The sequence below is a fragment of the Calypte anna genome, chromosome 2 (assembly GCF_003957555.1).
Source record: "Calypte anna isolate BGI_N300 chromosome 2, bCalAnn1_v1.p, whole genome shotgun sequence".
Lineage (NCBI taxonomy): Eukaryota > Metazoa > Chordata > Aves > Apodiformes > Trochilidae > Calypte > Calypte anna.
In genome coordinates this window covers 139,787,398-139,802,561 of record NC_044245.1, presented here as the reverse complement: position 1 = coordinate 139,802,561, position 15,164 = coordinate 139,787,398, and the positions used below count along the sequence as shown (strand labels likewise).

General features: G+C 43.3%; 1 protein-coding gene across 1 annotated transcript; it reads right to left on the bottom strand.

Annotated features, from left to right (window-relative positions):
- Nucleotides 1–464: 464 nt before the first annotated feature.
- Nucleotides 465–6,993, bottom strand: RNF139 (ring finger protein 139). The gene is made up of 2 exons (XM_030446401.1): nt 6,684–6,993; nt 465–2,511 (listed from the first exon to the last, which is right to left on the bottom strand). The coding sequence occupies exons 1-2, from the start codon at nt 6,862–6,864 to the stop codon at nt 701–703; spliced, it is 1,992 nt and encodes a 663-aa protein (XP_030302261.1). The 5' UTR covers nt 6,865–6,993; the 3' UTR covers nt 465–700.
- Nucleotides 6,994–15,164: the final 8,171 nt, after the last annotated feature.

Genomic DNA, 15,164 nt, shown 5'->3' with positions numbered 1-15,164 from the left:
TTCAGGGACAGCCCAAGCCAGTAACACCTCAATACCCGTATGCATTACAAGATGAACTCCAGGCTGCTGAGTTCAGGTGCAGAGCATCTCAAGCTACTGCTGCTAATTCAGAAGTGTTCAGCACTGGCACGCTTTGCTACTTTACCAGAAAACACAGCAGTTCCATCCTTTGTTCCACAGATGCAAATGCTGTAACATCAAGTCTACCAACCTAAATTTTTATTTTGTTCTTTTTAAAACACAACTCACTAGTTTTTAGCGATAAAGCTCAGCTAATACTGAATTTGTAAGTAAAGCTGCTTTGGTTCAGGCTTTTCATTTCTGATTTGACCTACTAAACAGTCTATTTTCACCAGCATTTCTTGATTTGCATCCAGACCTCATTGATCAGGGATTATTGGTATACAGTCTTTGGCACAGCATTATCACTACATCAATTAAAGAGTGTTTTCCCAACCATCTTAAAAACGTGAAAACATTTTATTCCATGTACAATAATGTACATAATTTTAAGGTGGTCATGAAAGAGACCAGCAAAAATTAGAGGTATATTTACAGTAGCACACACCACAGTAAACAACCACCATTCACAGACCCAACACTGAGATACTGCTGTTGTGCTTAAGTACAATAACTACAAAGTGATACTTTATTCTCTTGAGGTCAATCCTTAATACCTCACAGCTTAGTAAAGGACATCTTAATCACCAAGAGAGTTAGAGTCAACATTAAGAGTCTCGTTCAAGTGCTGCACCACACAGTCATCATCATCCTCATCACTATCAGAACTGTCATTGTCTTCATTTAATTCATTTTCAGCTTCAGCAGCTTCTTCTGCAACTTGCACAGGATTTTCATTTGGTGCCACAAACCCATTGTTGTTGGAGATACTGGCGTTTTCCTTGTCCTCAATATACACTTTCTGATGGCACATCGGGCAGGTGTCCTGAATGTACAGCCACTTCCGAAGACAAAGTGCATGGAAGTAATGGTTGCAAGGAGTAATGCGAGCAGAGGTGGTGAACTCGTGATAGCAGATTGCACAAACATCATCGATTTCCCGTAACCGACTTCCTTTCACCTCTGGAAGAGAGTTTATTTTCTTGACAGCAGTACGGCGATTTATAAAAGTCTTCCAGCCATTCTTTGCTTGCAAGTAGATGTTGAAGTATGCGTGGAGACACATCATGCAAGCACGGATCTTGCTTCCCGATTCAAAAACCATTGTGTAAGCTCCATTGCCAAACATGATGACTCCAAAAATAAACTCTATGATATTGCCAGTTGAACGAACATAGTAGACGTAGTCATCAAGTTTTTCCCATAGCACATTATAATAGCCATCAATCATAAACAATATATAAACAGTGATAGAAACTATTACTTTTAGGCAAAGCTCTACACAGAATGCTGTAACTGCAAAAAGCCATGTATTCAATGCATAGTGGTGCCAGAGGATGTAGCTGAGCAGAACTGGAAGGATGAAAAGGCAAGCAGAAACAAACAGGACAGGGAAGTGTCTGCGAAAGGATGACACGTGGGAGGCACTGAGGGACATCAGCACGGGGTCCGTCATTCCATGGATAAAATGCAGGACTGCAGTCAACAAAAGGCACATGTTTCGACTCAGGCGAACCAATCGCTCTTCTGGTTTCAGCCCACTTAACCCAGTCTGCAGAGCCAAAATGAAAAACAGGACGGGTGCTACAAAGCCAAGCCTTTTGTCATCCTCATCGGTCGATCCTATGAAGGCCAAGATGCCGAGTCCCAAATAATGCGCTATGGAGGAAATGACGGCGCTCATGCCCAGCACAGTTAGAGTCGAGTCACACCCACTAATGATCAGACTGCAGATCACTTCCCAACAGTTATCCCACGATATAAAGAAGAATTGTTCTTCTGTATTAGTTTCAGCCATCTTTACAACATATGTTAATACCACAGCCTGTGCTGCAAGCCTTGTTAGCCAGAAGACACGCAGTACAGCTGGAAACCGAATCCTCTTCCACGTATCTTCCATCAGGAGCTGTAATCCATAGATGCGGTACATGTGCCTCACCAGCAGGTACACGTATCGCACCGAGTAATAGAACCATTTCAGCTTGGCAACTAAAATGGCTGTGGTGTTCAGTGTCAGAACTAGGCCTGAAATAAAAACTAGTATCTGCCGGATATTTAAAGGTAATTCAACAACCAATCCAATCACAGGAATCAGTATATCCAGGATGATGAGTTGAGAGTATATGGACTGCACATTTAGCAGTGTAACGTATCCAATTCCAAAGGTAAGCTGAAGGATAGAAAGTGCCATCCATAGTGAAGGTCCTTTGTGAGGGAAGATCTGAATTCCAAACGCAGCTGTGTAGTAGGCACTGTAGAAGTTTACGTGCAAAGAAGCGTAGTAATTGACCAACACTGAAGTTGCAGCCAGCAGAAATGCTGAGGTGATCATATAAAACTTGAAAAGTGCTTGCTGTTGTAAGACCAGAACAACGCTGGATAAAAAGACACCTAAAAACAGATTGAAATAATTTAGTTCTCAGCAGAAAATCAGTAAAAGCCTTTAGCATATCAGCTTTGGCACTGCATTTCTTTAATGTATCACTTCCCAATTATTCACTTGCAACTTCACCAACAGTGCCCTTTTCTGAAAACACCCCAGAGGACAACTGAATCTCTGCATTTAATACATCTGAGCACTGCAGTTGTGAAACAAAGCCAAAGCAAGCATTAAGTCACAATTACAGTTAAGTTCATCTGCAGTTTTAGGCTAGAGCTGTAACAACTTCCAGCCTGTCAGCCTTACTCCAGAAATCCAGGGGGAGACAAGGGTTCTATAAAACAATCACCAGATACTGAATCACCTTTGTAAGCAAAGTTAGTAAATTTTACTAATTTCTTCCTGAAGTCCCCTAATTCATTGAGCAGAGCACTCAACTACAGATATCCAAGCTGATTAAAGTTAACAGTCACCAAATCACTTTTGCTAAAGCCCTTAGTGGGAAAATACTGAAAAACTGCTGTAGCTTATATACTCCGGGGAGAGCACAGCACTGTTCTAATCCAACCAGTTTTATTTTCTTTCTGGTAGGGCATCCTGCAACAGTCTCACAGAGACCATCTGCAATATAAAGCTTTTGCACACAGAATCCAAAACCAAACCAATCACCTATTTGCCAATGCCAGTGTAAACCTGTCTCTTACCTCTTAGCAAACAGGAATTTCAAAATGTAAATCTGACTCTTAACCTTTCCCTTCACACTGATCATGATCTTGACCATGGTTGGACAGTCTGCACCTTCCTAGGAGAAATTCTATCATAGCATATATAGTTCCTTGGCATTACATTTATGTCCTTGCAGTAGACTCCTGCAGAGCAGCTTATTTTATCACTGTACTACAAAGGTAAGAACTCTGCCCTAACTGATGTTAAATTAAATGGTAATTACCATCAGATTCACTTCCTTAAGTATTTTTCCCTTCAGGAAACACACTGCCTTTGTTTTGGGCTTCTCAATCAGCTTCCACTCAATGCAACTGCTTTCTCATCCAAACCAGGCTGGAGAGATTTTTATCTTTACAACCTATATTTGTAAACTGCTTTTCAATATCTGTACTAAAACTATTGAGATCACAAGTAATCCTCTTTCTACAAGGACAGCATCAGTCATTTCTAACAACTGTAGTCTAGATTGTTCCAAATCCTCCATAATCAAGTGTTTAAAAAAAACTGCATTATTTTAAGCCATGGTATCTTGTCAGTACTGTTGCCAGCTGCTTGTGTTAAAAAAAAATTCAAACAACTAGAAGCAACTTCCCACCCCCTCTCAAAACAAACAAACAAAACCAACCCCAAACAAACTCAACAAAAAACCAAACACCCTAGAGGTCTGATTAAGACAGGAGAGGATCAACATGAATCAACAGCAAAAAACAGACTACAAAAAAAAAGTTTCTAATGTGCCCGTTCAGTGTTCCTTGCCAGCATCGTTCACTGATATGAAAACATTTTCCTTAACTAATCATTAACTTAGTAACCTTGCAAAGTAGACTAAAGAAGCCTCAGTTTCAGAAAGTGCCTTGTATTGTAGCTTGGTTCTTCTGTGAAAAGCTGAATATTTGCTACATACTGCACTTTTTAAAAACAAGCTTGACACTTTCATTCCTTTTCATGCATACCATCATAAACACCTATGGGACAGCCAACACTCCTGACAAGTTTGCATCCTCTGAAGTTACAGAAAAGGCTCACATACCTTTATGTGAGTATTTATGTAACTGCATTTAACACCCAGCAGGCTGCTCTGAAACAGGACAGTGAACAAAACCTGTTTTTCTCCCTTGCACCAAGAGGCCTCTTATTTTGATATTACCGGTTATCCCAAAACACTGACATTTCACATGCAGGACACAGCCCTAAAAACAGTACTACAATGAGTCAACAGAAATCCTTGACCTACTGGTTCCTCTGAAGAGGGACCTGTAAAAGGTAAAACGTTTCTGTCAGCACTTGTGTAAAAAAATCAAGACCTCAACCCCTCTGCCAAAGGCACCTCCAAAGACCACAAAGGTAACTCCAGTCACGGAAGGGGAGCCGAGCACTCGCCTTCCCCAGTTCCATCCATGTCCTTCAGTCCATCTTGCCATGACAAGATGTCCCCTGCCCTGCAAGGTGTTCACCAAACTTTTCTCCATTCCCCTTTGGTAGGAAATGGTACAGTTCCTCCTCTGAGATTTGTGTTTCTGTAGTGCTGCTCCTCTTTCCTGTTCCTGTCCATGCCACCCATCACCAACTATCTCCAAGATGGCCTCCAAACACAGCATTTCATCAAACCACATACATTTACTTTTAAAAATGCCTCCCTCTCATCTTTCCTTTAACTCCTGCAATTTGTCAGTATCTGTATAGTGGTGCACTACTTAGTATTTGACTTCCAGTCAGTTGCAGGGTTTAATTACCTTTACACAGAAGCATTTTAGTCACGTGGAAGTGCCAAATTATTTTTTCCCCAGCCACTCTACTTGTTTCCACATCTTTCTACAGACTACAGTATTTATAGTAACCCTCTCAAAAATCAGTGGCCTTGTTGAGGCAAGACTACTGTCTGAATTAAAGTTTCACATCACTGGGAGAAAGTAGTTCTGCTGGAACCCAGATGCATAAAAAGACCCCATGCAAAGGCATGATAGGTAAACAGTGCTGGAGACAAAGCAACACAAGTCAAAAAGATTAAAGAAAATTTCCGTTCCAGTTGTAGAACTTGGTTCCCTACTGTGTACAATGCTACGTAATCGAATAGAAAAGGGCTGGAAGAATCACACTGAGGAATCCTGCAGTAAAACTTTTAAAAACATACAGATCTGTATCAGCACGCTTGAAGAACTGTACTCCCAGAATATTTCATAACTGTTCAGTAACACCCCCAAAAGCTATATAATCTCTGCAGAATTATAGTCTTTCTCTCTAGAGGACGAGTTGTGTGCTTATCCTATATTTAATAAAAGCCTTTACTTTTTCCCCTCCACTTCTCAACTTCTGCAATGTGTAACCACCACATTTCTCACTCTGTATCTTTCCTTTTAATCACTCTTAAGCTTCATACCCCCAAGGCCACATCACCTATTTCCTAGGTTTTCTACTAAAAGCATAAAACAAAACAAAAACCCCAACATGACACGGGCCTGCAAAAAAAACCTCCTGCCGTATTTTGAACTCTCCTTTCCTTCCTGCCTCAAGAGTGCCAGCTCCAGGGTATGATACACGATGCTGCATCCCCCATACAGCAGTCAGCAGAATGGGGCTCCAGCCTAGACAAAGCTACATACGCACCAAAGATTACAAGTAATCCTGGAAATAGTAACACCTAGTTACAACTTGTGATTCCAACCTTCATCCCAGCGAGTTAAAAAAAGCTCAAAAATAACCAAGTTTCAAGAGACCTCACTTTCATTTAGGAACCAAATTCCCGACCTTACTGAAATGCTGTTCCTAGAATAAGAATTTAACAGCGTAATTCAGGAAGACATCGAACTCTCTGAAGTGCTTTTATAAAAACCATAAAATCATTCACAGTCTCCAATGCTTTCCGCCGAGGAAGGCACATGGCGAGCAGCGCCCACCCGGCCACACCGCGGCCTCGGCCACCGCCACGCCCGGTGCGGGCCCGGGGCTGTGCTGGGGCGGCTGCCTGCGGCCCCGGGAAGCAGGAGGAGCCCCTGCGGCGAGAGCCGGGAGTCAGGGGACAGAGGAGGAGGCCCGGGGAGTAAAGCGCCTACGGAGCACAGGGGGAGGCACAGCGGCTTGCGAGGGGAGAGAGAGCAGAGGAGAGAGAGAGGTAGCCCAGCAGGTACTCGGGGAGCGGAGGAGCCCGAGACTGCAGGGAAGAAGCGGCACGAAGGAAGGGGTCAGAGACAGAGGAGGGCAGGGGACCAGAGACAAGGCCGCGGCAGCAGCCGGCAGCGGGGCACTGGGCTGAAGGGACGGGGCGGGAGAGGCGGCGGCCGTGCCCTGCCTGCGGCTGTAAACAAGCCCAGCGGGACACAGAGCGGCCAGGAGGGGCCCCGGCCCAGGCCTCAGCCCCGGCCCGGTGGGGACGCCGACCCCCAGCGACCGACCGGCAGCGAAGGGCGGAGCTGCGCGGCGGGCGGGGAAGGACGGCGGGCGGGAGGGGAAGGTCTCTCACCCAGCAGCCGCAGCAGCACGCCCAGGAGCGCGGCGCCCAGAGAGCCCCCCGGCAGCGGGGACGAGTTGAAGATGGCGTCGATGAGGAACAAGCTGGGCACCCGCAGCGCGACCTCCAGCCCGGCCCGCAGCCGCGGGCCCAGCCGCAGCCACGGGAGCTGCGGAGGGCCCGGAGCCGCCATCCCCTGCGAGGGGGCAGCAGCAGCACACCTCAGGCGCCTCTTAACAAGCTGAGGAGGCCGATGTGGGATTGCGGCCGCCGGGCTCGCTACCGCCCCGGTCCCGCCGCCCGTCCCGGCCTGGCCCCCCGCCGCGCCGCCTCCATGCTCCTCCGCGCTCCCTCGGCAGCTCCGGCCCCAGCCGGGCCGCGGGAGGGGGCGGGGCCGCGCACTGTGACGCCCGCACGGCCCCGCCCACTGCTCCTTTGAAGCTCGGGGGATGCGGGGGGCTGGGACCTCACCCACGGCGCCCAGCTCAGGCATGGAGGGGCCGGGCAGTGCCAGAGCCCGAGTAGTGGGGCCGTCTGAGGGACATCCCTCCCGTCTTGGCGCTGAGGCGAGCGCGGAGGCGGGGCCACTTTCCCTCAGGGCCGGGGGAAGGAGCAGGGCCCGGGCTGTGGCAGCGCTGCCAGCGTGGGGCCCGGCTTGCCAGGAAGCTTCACCTTTCCCCTCTGGCACCTCAGCAGCACCAAAATAAAGCACTGTCTGCTATTCCGTAAATGATAAGCACGGATTAATGCCTCATTATGGAGTCACAGAATCGTTCTAGATGGAAAATGCCTGAAATAGATTTGAGTCCAACCATTAACCTCGCTGCCGAGGTCCAGTGCTCAACCACGTCCCTCAGCACCACATCTGCACGGCTCTAAAAACACCTCCAGGGATGGCGATTCAGCCGCCTCCCTGGGCAGCCCCTTCCAGTGTTTGATAAAACTCGGCTTAGATCACAAGGAGCCCTTTCACATCACCCGTGTTATTCACCCTGTTCGGCAGCCCCAGCCCAGCTGGGAGACGTGGGGTTTGTTGCCGGGTTGGTTCCTCTCGGCCCAGGAGGAATCTGTCACTCATCCCATAAGCCCTGTGCCCCGCATTCTTTGTTCACCACCTTGCTCCATGCGGATGGCAGGAGCACAAAGGTAATAGTTTCCCGGCTGTTAATGAGTAGTTCACCTTGAAGAAATAATGAGCTTTTAATTAGGGGAGGGCTATGCAGAATTTCCTGTTCGTGTGTGATGCAAAAGCCCCGTCTTGATTCATAACCATAGACCAAGATCATATGGGAAAAAAAGCCTTTTCCTTTGAAATTACGTTTCCTTTCTCATTCTGCCACAGATGCAGGGACTAGCTTCTGGAAACTCCAAGCTTACTTGATTTTCAAACAAAACAATACAAAAAGATTAAAAAATAGATTAATTGTGAATGTGTAATCAATGATAGACCAGCTGAAATAGGGACACTTCCCACCCCATCGCTTGTGCTAATTAAAAACCAGTTTCAGGCCACAGCTGCAATCAGCTGCCAGACTGCAATTTCCTGGCACTGCCTGGCTCCACTTCCACCTGCCATAGCTCAGCCTTTTCCTGAGCCCAACCAGTTCATGGCTTAAGCCTTTGGAAGTCTTTCTATTGTTTTCAAAGAATTTTGGATCAGACAACAACACGATTGCACAGGAACTTTCCTAAGCAATGCCCTAGACTAACAAAGCCAGAAATGTTGCCAGATTGCTAAAGGATTGTATTACAAAATCCATGGACATGGACAAAGTGCATGTTTTAATCACATGCTGGAAGGCCTAACTCTGACCTAGTAAGTGTCACCACTACAAATAATAAAGCTTTGAGTTTAAAATGTGAAAAGTTATTTTACTTAGATCTGATGATGGCTGAATCACAGTGAATGGCTGAATAATTTCAGCCCTCAAATAAGTATAAAGCTTCTGACTATAAATAGAAGTATTTTATATGAAATGAAAAGCCAGGTAAATCAAGCAGATCCGAGAGAACTGAAATTTCTCAATAATCCAGATGAAACTATTCATTTATATAGGGTGTAATCTTAATAAATCAACAACTTAAAACACCATTTATGGAAATGGGATTCCCTTTCCAACTTCATTTAACATCCTCATCAGTAAAGAGGATGTAAATCCATGTTTGAAATACAGACTTCAGGATCAGAGGTAATGCTGTAGAACATACTGCTTTAAGAAGATGTGGATTAAATGAATCCATAAGGTAGATTTTAAGGTTTAAAGACAAGCATTTACAAGCATATTTTACAGACATTATTTAGGCATGAAAGTACAGTCACGGATATCTGCACATTAGATGGTGCATAAATGGCTCTGGGTTGAAAGCATTCCAGAAATCCTAGGATTATTAAAGTGTATCAGATCAAATTAATACATTTTTTACACACATTCTTCAGCAAACATGTTGCAGTGTTTAAGATTCCTACTTTTCAGTTAAGTTCAATTAAAAAGAAACCACCATCTGAACTTGATAATCATCTGTACAATATGTAGGAAGATGACACCTACTGGGTATTTTTAATTTTGCAATTTGCACTGCATAGTTTCCAAAGTGGAATAATAAAATTCAACTTTGCTGACATAAGTCCACTGACTTCAGTTCAGTTATGTACAGAAATTCAGGAAAATGCATCAAGCTATTTCTAGGGTTAAATGCAGTCTCAACTTCTTTGTAAATTTGGGGATTAAATTCTATTCTAAGTAAATTAATATTAACACTCCTATTAGAAGTTCTCTTAGTTGGGGACTTCTGCAATTAAGAAATTGCAGAAGAATTAGGAAGAAGACTTCCTAAAATAACAGACAAATTCTTTATTTGCCTATGTAGATTAACTGTTAAGGGCAGACAGACCTGAGTTCCAAGGTGAAGGTTGTTCCATGTATCCTTGTGGCTGTGTGTACTTGGTAAACGTGTCAAGTGTCAGACAAACACACCCTGACAAGGCACCAAAGAACATGCCCTAGGGAGTTGTTCCATAATAAATAAGAACTTTACACTTGAAAATTATTTCCAAATAGTTAAATAAAACTCATTATATCACTCTTTGAATCAGAAAGTCACAGATGAATTTATTTCACTACCAAATGTAAGTCACTTTCCAGTGATGTCTTATGTGGCATGTGGCAGACAGTTGGGATTTTACTCCCAGTCATGTTAAAATTATTTTTGTGGGGTTTTTTACCTCTCACAGTGGTCAAAATTAATATAATTTTTTTCAAAATGTATTGCAAGTTTTCAATTTCAGTTTGTAAAAATTGAAAAAGAGGACCTCATGAATGCCAATTCTCAAGTGCAGCACCTGATGGTTTCCTTGCAGCACGGGTGTGTGAGCAGCACGTGCTGAAGTGACTGGATGTGCAGCAATCTTTAGTGTTGTATGGAGCCCATATATTATATCTATACCAGTCCGCAGAGGCCATGTTGAGGGTGTTTGCATGTGTGTAATGGCCACATCCTGGCCCACATTTTGGCAAAACTCTTTTAGTAAAATTGTTTAAGTGTTCTCATGAGCCCCGCAAGCCAGAGGCTTAATTGGATTAATGCCAATGCCTACATTAGATACTAAAACAAATCACATTTTTTTAAAAAGGAAAAGAATAAAAGTGCAGTTTTTCTAATTACAAGATCCTAAGAAGCTTTAAAGACACAATATACCTTTGCCTTGCTATAACACAAATAAATTTAGCCCTACATAAGAACAACAAATTTTGTAAGAACAAAAAACAGTTGGCTGATAAGGAATACAGTGCCAAATATGCATGGCAAGAATTAATTTTAGTTTGCAATGACTGTAGCAATCCATTAACTATTTCCAAATTTAATTTCTCCTTCCCAGATACCTTTTGAGGTAAATTACCCAATTCCATTTGGCATTCCTTATGTAAGAATAAAGCTCTGTACAGTATATCTTTCGCTTATCCATAACAGCTTTTTCATTACAGTCAGTAAGGACATTCATATTTTGGACTGAAAAAAAAAAACCACACCAAGAATCATAAAAGAAGCTAAAAGTGCTTAATTTTCATCTTCTACAGTGATATTTTAGCATAAAAGAGAGCAGCATATCTGCATTATTTAAAAGCCAAATATCAATGTTTTATTAAGGCAGGTTTTGGTGGATTCAGTATGTGGGTGACACCCAGTTGTGCTGCCCTGAAGCTGCTCCTTTCCCCCTGCAGGGGACACTTTGTGTCATCCCTGAGCACCCCTTGGGGCTTTGGGTGTAGAAGGAATTGCTGGATAATGCAGGTGGGTGCCCCGGCCTTCCTGCATCTGGCTTGTTCTGCAGTTTGCTAGAGATCGACTTTGTTTGTGGTCCTTGCAGAATATTTAAAGACTGAGGGATTGCTATTGAAGGTGCAATGACCTACACTCATGACTGTTTTTAATACTATAAAGACACCAGTAGTCTTTACAGAAGAATAGTTTGCATCTGTGTCTTCTTCTGAAGAGAAGAGCACATCAAGATAATATTTGAAAAGCTAAGTTAAAACTTGTGAATATTGTTAATGACATAGGGTCTGTTCAATACATTAAGAATTTCCCTATAAAAATTAACATGCTTAAGCTTAGCTATTGTATTAGATTATATTCCTCCTCTTACAGCTAAATGCCATGGGCTTACATGTTACTCACAATAAACATTGGACAAAAAAAAAAATTGATTTTAATTTCATGTCTGTGTGAAGTGACATGTGAATGTTGGCTGCACGAGTGCTCATTCTGAGAGACCTCCATGAAGGATGGCATTTTTATGGCTTGTTTGAAGAGAATGCTCACTTGGGAAGTTCAAAATGCCTGAGAGATTTTTCTGTCTTGACAAGACATTTTTCTGTCTTCACAGCATACATTGGAGAGTCAAAATGCAGGGATGAGTCTTGGGTCACCTCTGACAAGAGACAAGACTCACATGCATCATCAGCAGGAGAAAAATCTCTGAGTTCTGTTATTTTCCCTATCTTCCTTTAATGGCAAACATCCTCATTCTCTTTAAATTAAAAAGATGATTGCAAATAAATGGTTTAGACCTTGTTGCTTATGGCTGTACAGTTTTCTATAAAACTGTCAGAGAAAGAGCCTTTAAGTTTTGCCTTCTGAGAAAAAAGTGTGCAAAGAGAACAAGTTATAGTAACAGTTGCTCACTGACACATTGATCTCATTTCCTAACTAATACCAGCACACTTAGCAAGGAGATAAGAAAAGACATAGAATATGTGTGAAACTTTTTCCTGGTGTCTCCTGGCCACAGAGAGACCTGCTAACCCCTGCCACCTTCCCTCTGTGAGGATGACAGATGTGGATGCCAGGCAGAGCTCTGCTGCCCAGCTCCTGCCAGGAGGTACCAGGAGGTCATCACTCTCTTGGCTTTCTTGGCTCCAGTTCTCTGTGCTGGGCCCGTTGGGAAATTCAGTACTTAAGATCAGTCCTCCCTGATCCTTCACCTCCACTGGTTTTGTTATTGTTATTTTGTTTTCCAAACACTACTCAGAGAAATGTCTGTTGTCTGTCTTTTGTAACTCACCACAAATGCACACTGTGTCTCCCAGCCCAGGGGTCTTCCCTCTTTTCCCAGGCTGTGAAAGACCTCGTTTAATGACTTAACTAAGCAAGCAGAAAGAAAAATGATTAAGGATCTTTTTTTTTTTTTTTACATCTTGATCACACCCTTTTTTAAAGGTCTCGCCAGGCCCCTCCCAATCCTGTTATTAATCCATGGCAGGAAAGGCAGCACACTTTATTACAAATCACACAGTAAAAACAACTCTAGAAGTTTAAAGTAGCAAAATATATTTAAAGTATTTCAGAGTGGATGCTAGAAATTCATCCTAGGAACTGACATGCAATATTTCTCTGGATTTTAATATTAGTTTATATTCTGTCCTTGTGAGTTTAGTATCTGTTCACATAAAAATGGGTCTTTCCTTAAACAGGTAGGAAACAGGAATAGTCTGACAGATGGTACAGCTCATTTTCCAACTGCCAGACAATGATTCAGAAAGGGTGGCATAACTGAGAGAGAGAAATAGTAATGATTGTCATATTGTCTTGTGATTATTTTGATGAGGCCTCCTACACTCAGCTGGAAGTAGCCTCTAGATCACACTCACTAGCACTGAATGTCCTGCTAGACAGCAAGTTATCCATGGAACACCAGTGTGCCCTTGTGGACAAGAAGGCCAATGGTTTCCTGAGGTGCACTAAGAACACTGAGTCCAGCAGACTGAGGGAGATTCTTCTGCCCCTCTGCTCTGCCCTAGTGAGAGTATCCAGTTCTGGGCTCCCCTGTTCAAGAGGGACAGGGATTTACTTGAGAGCACAATGGAGGGCTACATGGATGATTAAGGGAATGGAACACCTGCCTTATGGAGAAAAGCTGAGAGACCTGGGGCTTTTTAGTCTGGAGATGAGAAGACTGAGAGGGGATCTAATTAATATATGAGGGCTGGGTGTCAAGAAGGAAGGGACAACCTCTTCTCACTTGTGCCTTATGATAGGATGAGGGGCAATGGATTCAAGATAGAGCACAGAAGTTCCACTTCAACATGAGAAACATTTTCTTTAAGGGTTACAAAGCCCTGGAACTGGCTGCCCAGAGAAGTTGTGGAGTATCCTTCTCTGGAGACTTTCAAGACCTGTCTGGATACATTTCTGAGTAACCTGCCCTAGTTTTAGTCCTGCTCTGGCAGGGGGCTTGGACTCAATGATCTTCAGAGGTCTCTTCCAACCCCTGACATTCTGTGATTCTATGATTTTGTCTCAAGCACACAGAAGAGGAAATGCTGCTCTCTCTGCCCTCAGCCATGCTTTGTGTTATACAGCTGTAAATATAATAAATAAAACGTAGATCCAGTGCTATTTTTTAACCTCATAAATGAAACTTTTCCCTTTGAGAACACAAATTAAATAGCAGTATACATACAGAACCTTGCTCTATATGTTGTTTTGCATAGCTAGCGAAAATAACTATAGATTACACCCAACTTTTTTTCCCATTATAAGGTGATGCATGATGCATGCAGTGAGCTGAACAGCTGAAAGGCAGCACCTGGCTATTCTAATTCAATATATGCAAGGCAGAGGCATTGTAAAACTGTTTCTCTCAGATATTTAGCAATACCTGGAATATAACTGTAGAATCCCTGCGCTACAAAGTGAAGTAACAAAGAGCAAGGCAGGTTCCTTCAGCTCTGGATCCCAGTGTTCATTTTACCATTTGTGCTACTTGTTTTGTGAAAGAGAAAAGTGGAGAGAATCAGAATGATGCTGGAAACTAAGCATACCACACAAGAAATGTGGGCTTCCCAAAAAATCCTATCCTCTAGAGAAAATCCCATCTGTGAAAACATTGATCTCCCTGTCATGACAGGTCTGAGCCTTTTCTGCCAGAGCTGTCCTCTGATTCTCTGGAGCACTGAAGCTATGTCCAAGGCTACCAAACAGTCTTGAGGCTCTCACTGTAATTGCCACTGAGCTCAGTACAAAGCCTAGGCCAAAAAAATAGTTGTAGTGGAATAGCTGGGTTTTCTGAAGTCACATGCAGAACAACCCTGCTCCCAGCTCCCCAGCCCTTTGCATATGCTGTTCCAAATGGGAGCTATTTGCTCATCTATGGGCTACTAAATTTAGCTAGTTCATGAAAACTGGAAATGGCTCATAGGCTCAGATTCTACTGCCAGTCACCAGTGGGACTACTTCTGGCTAGTTAACACCAGTTAGATAATATTAAACTAGTCAAAACCAATTGAAAGTGCCAGCTGCTCTGTATTGTAGCTCTTTTTTTAATTATTGAAGCACACTGGAAATATTTTTTTTCTGTTTTTAGCTAAAATGGCACATCCCAGGATGATTTTAGCCTTCAGAAGAGCTTATCTGGGAGATTTTGGTGAACAGAAAACATGTGAGGGACAAAAGTGGAGAGAATACAAATTATACTGAAAACTAGACCAGCCACAGCATTAATCTTCCTGGAAGACCTGCCCAGTAACGGAGGATCCCAATATTACTTCCATGAGAAGTCTTCAGCAAGGTGTTTGGTCAGCAGAAAGACAGGTCTGAGTATTAACTATGCATGAGGCTGGGTTAGAAGGACTGGTGTGATTTGGACTCTATGTAGCTAACATTGTGATGAGAGGATGGGAAGAAGGTGGTAATTTTGTCTGACAGGAAGCAGAGCATAAGTGATTTGCAGTACAGAGCAAAGAAGGTTTGGAGAAATGACCAGTCCAGCCTTTTGTCTCCCATGGAAACCCTGACCTTAGAATAAACAGTGATAAAATTCATGGAACTGATGCAGAAAAGCTGAACTGATGTCTTTCAGCCTTTTGCCTGGACTGAAGTCAGCCCCACTTCCTCTGTTTATGCAGTGAATTAAGCTCATTTCAGCTCTTCAGTTTTATCACCATTTCAAGACACCTGGAGTAGGATTCCCCTCAGCTGACTGCTTTCTGGAAG

Coding starts and splice junctions, on each gene's coding strand:
- RNF139 (XM_030446401.1), bottom strand. CDS start 6,864: ATGGCGGCTCCGGGCCCTCCGCAGCTCCCGTGGCTGCGGCTGGGCCCG. Junction 2,512..6,683: donor CGTGCTGCTGCGGCTGCTGG/GTGAGAGACCTT, acceptor ATCTGTTTTTAG/GTGTCTTTTTATCCAGCGTT.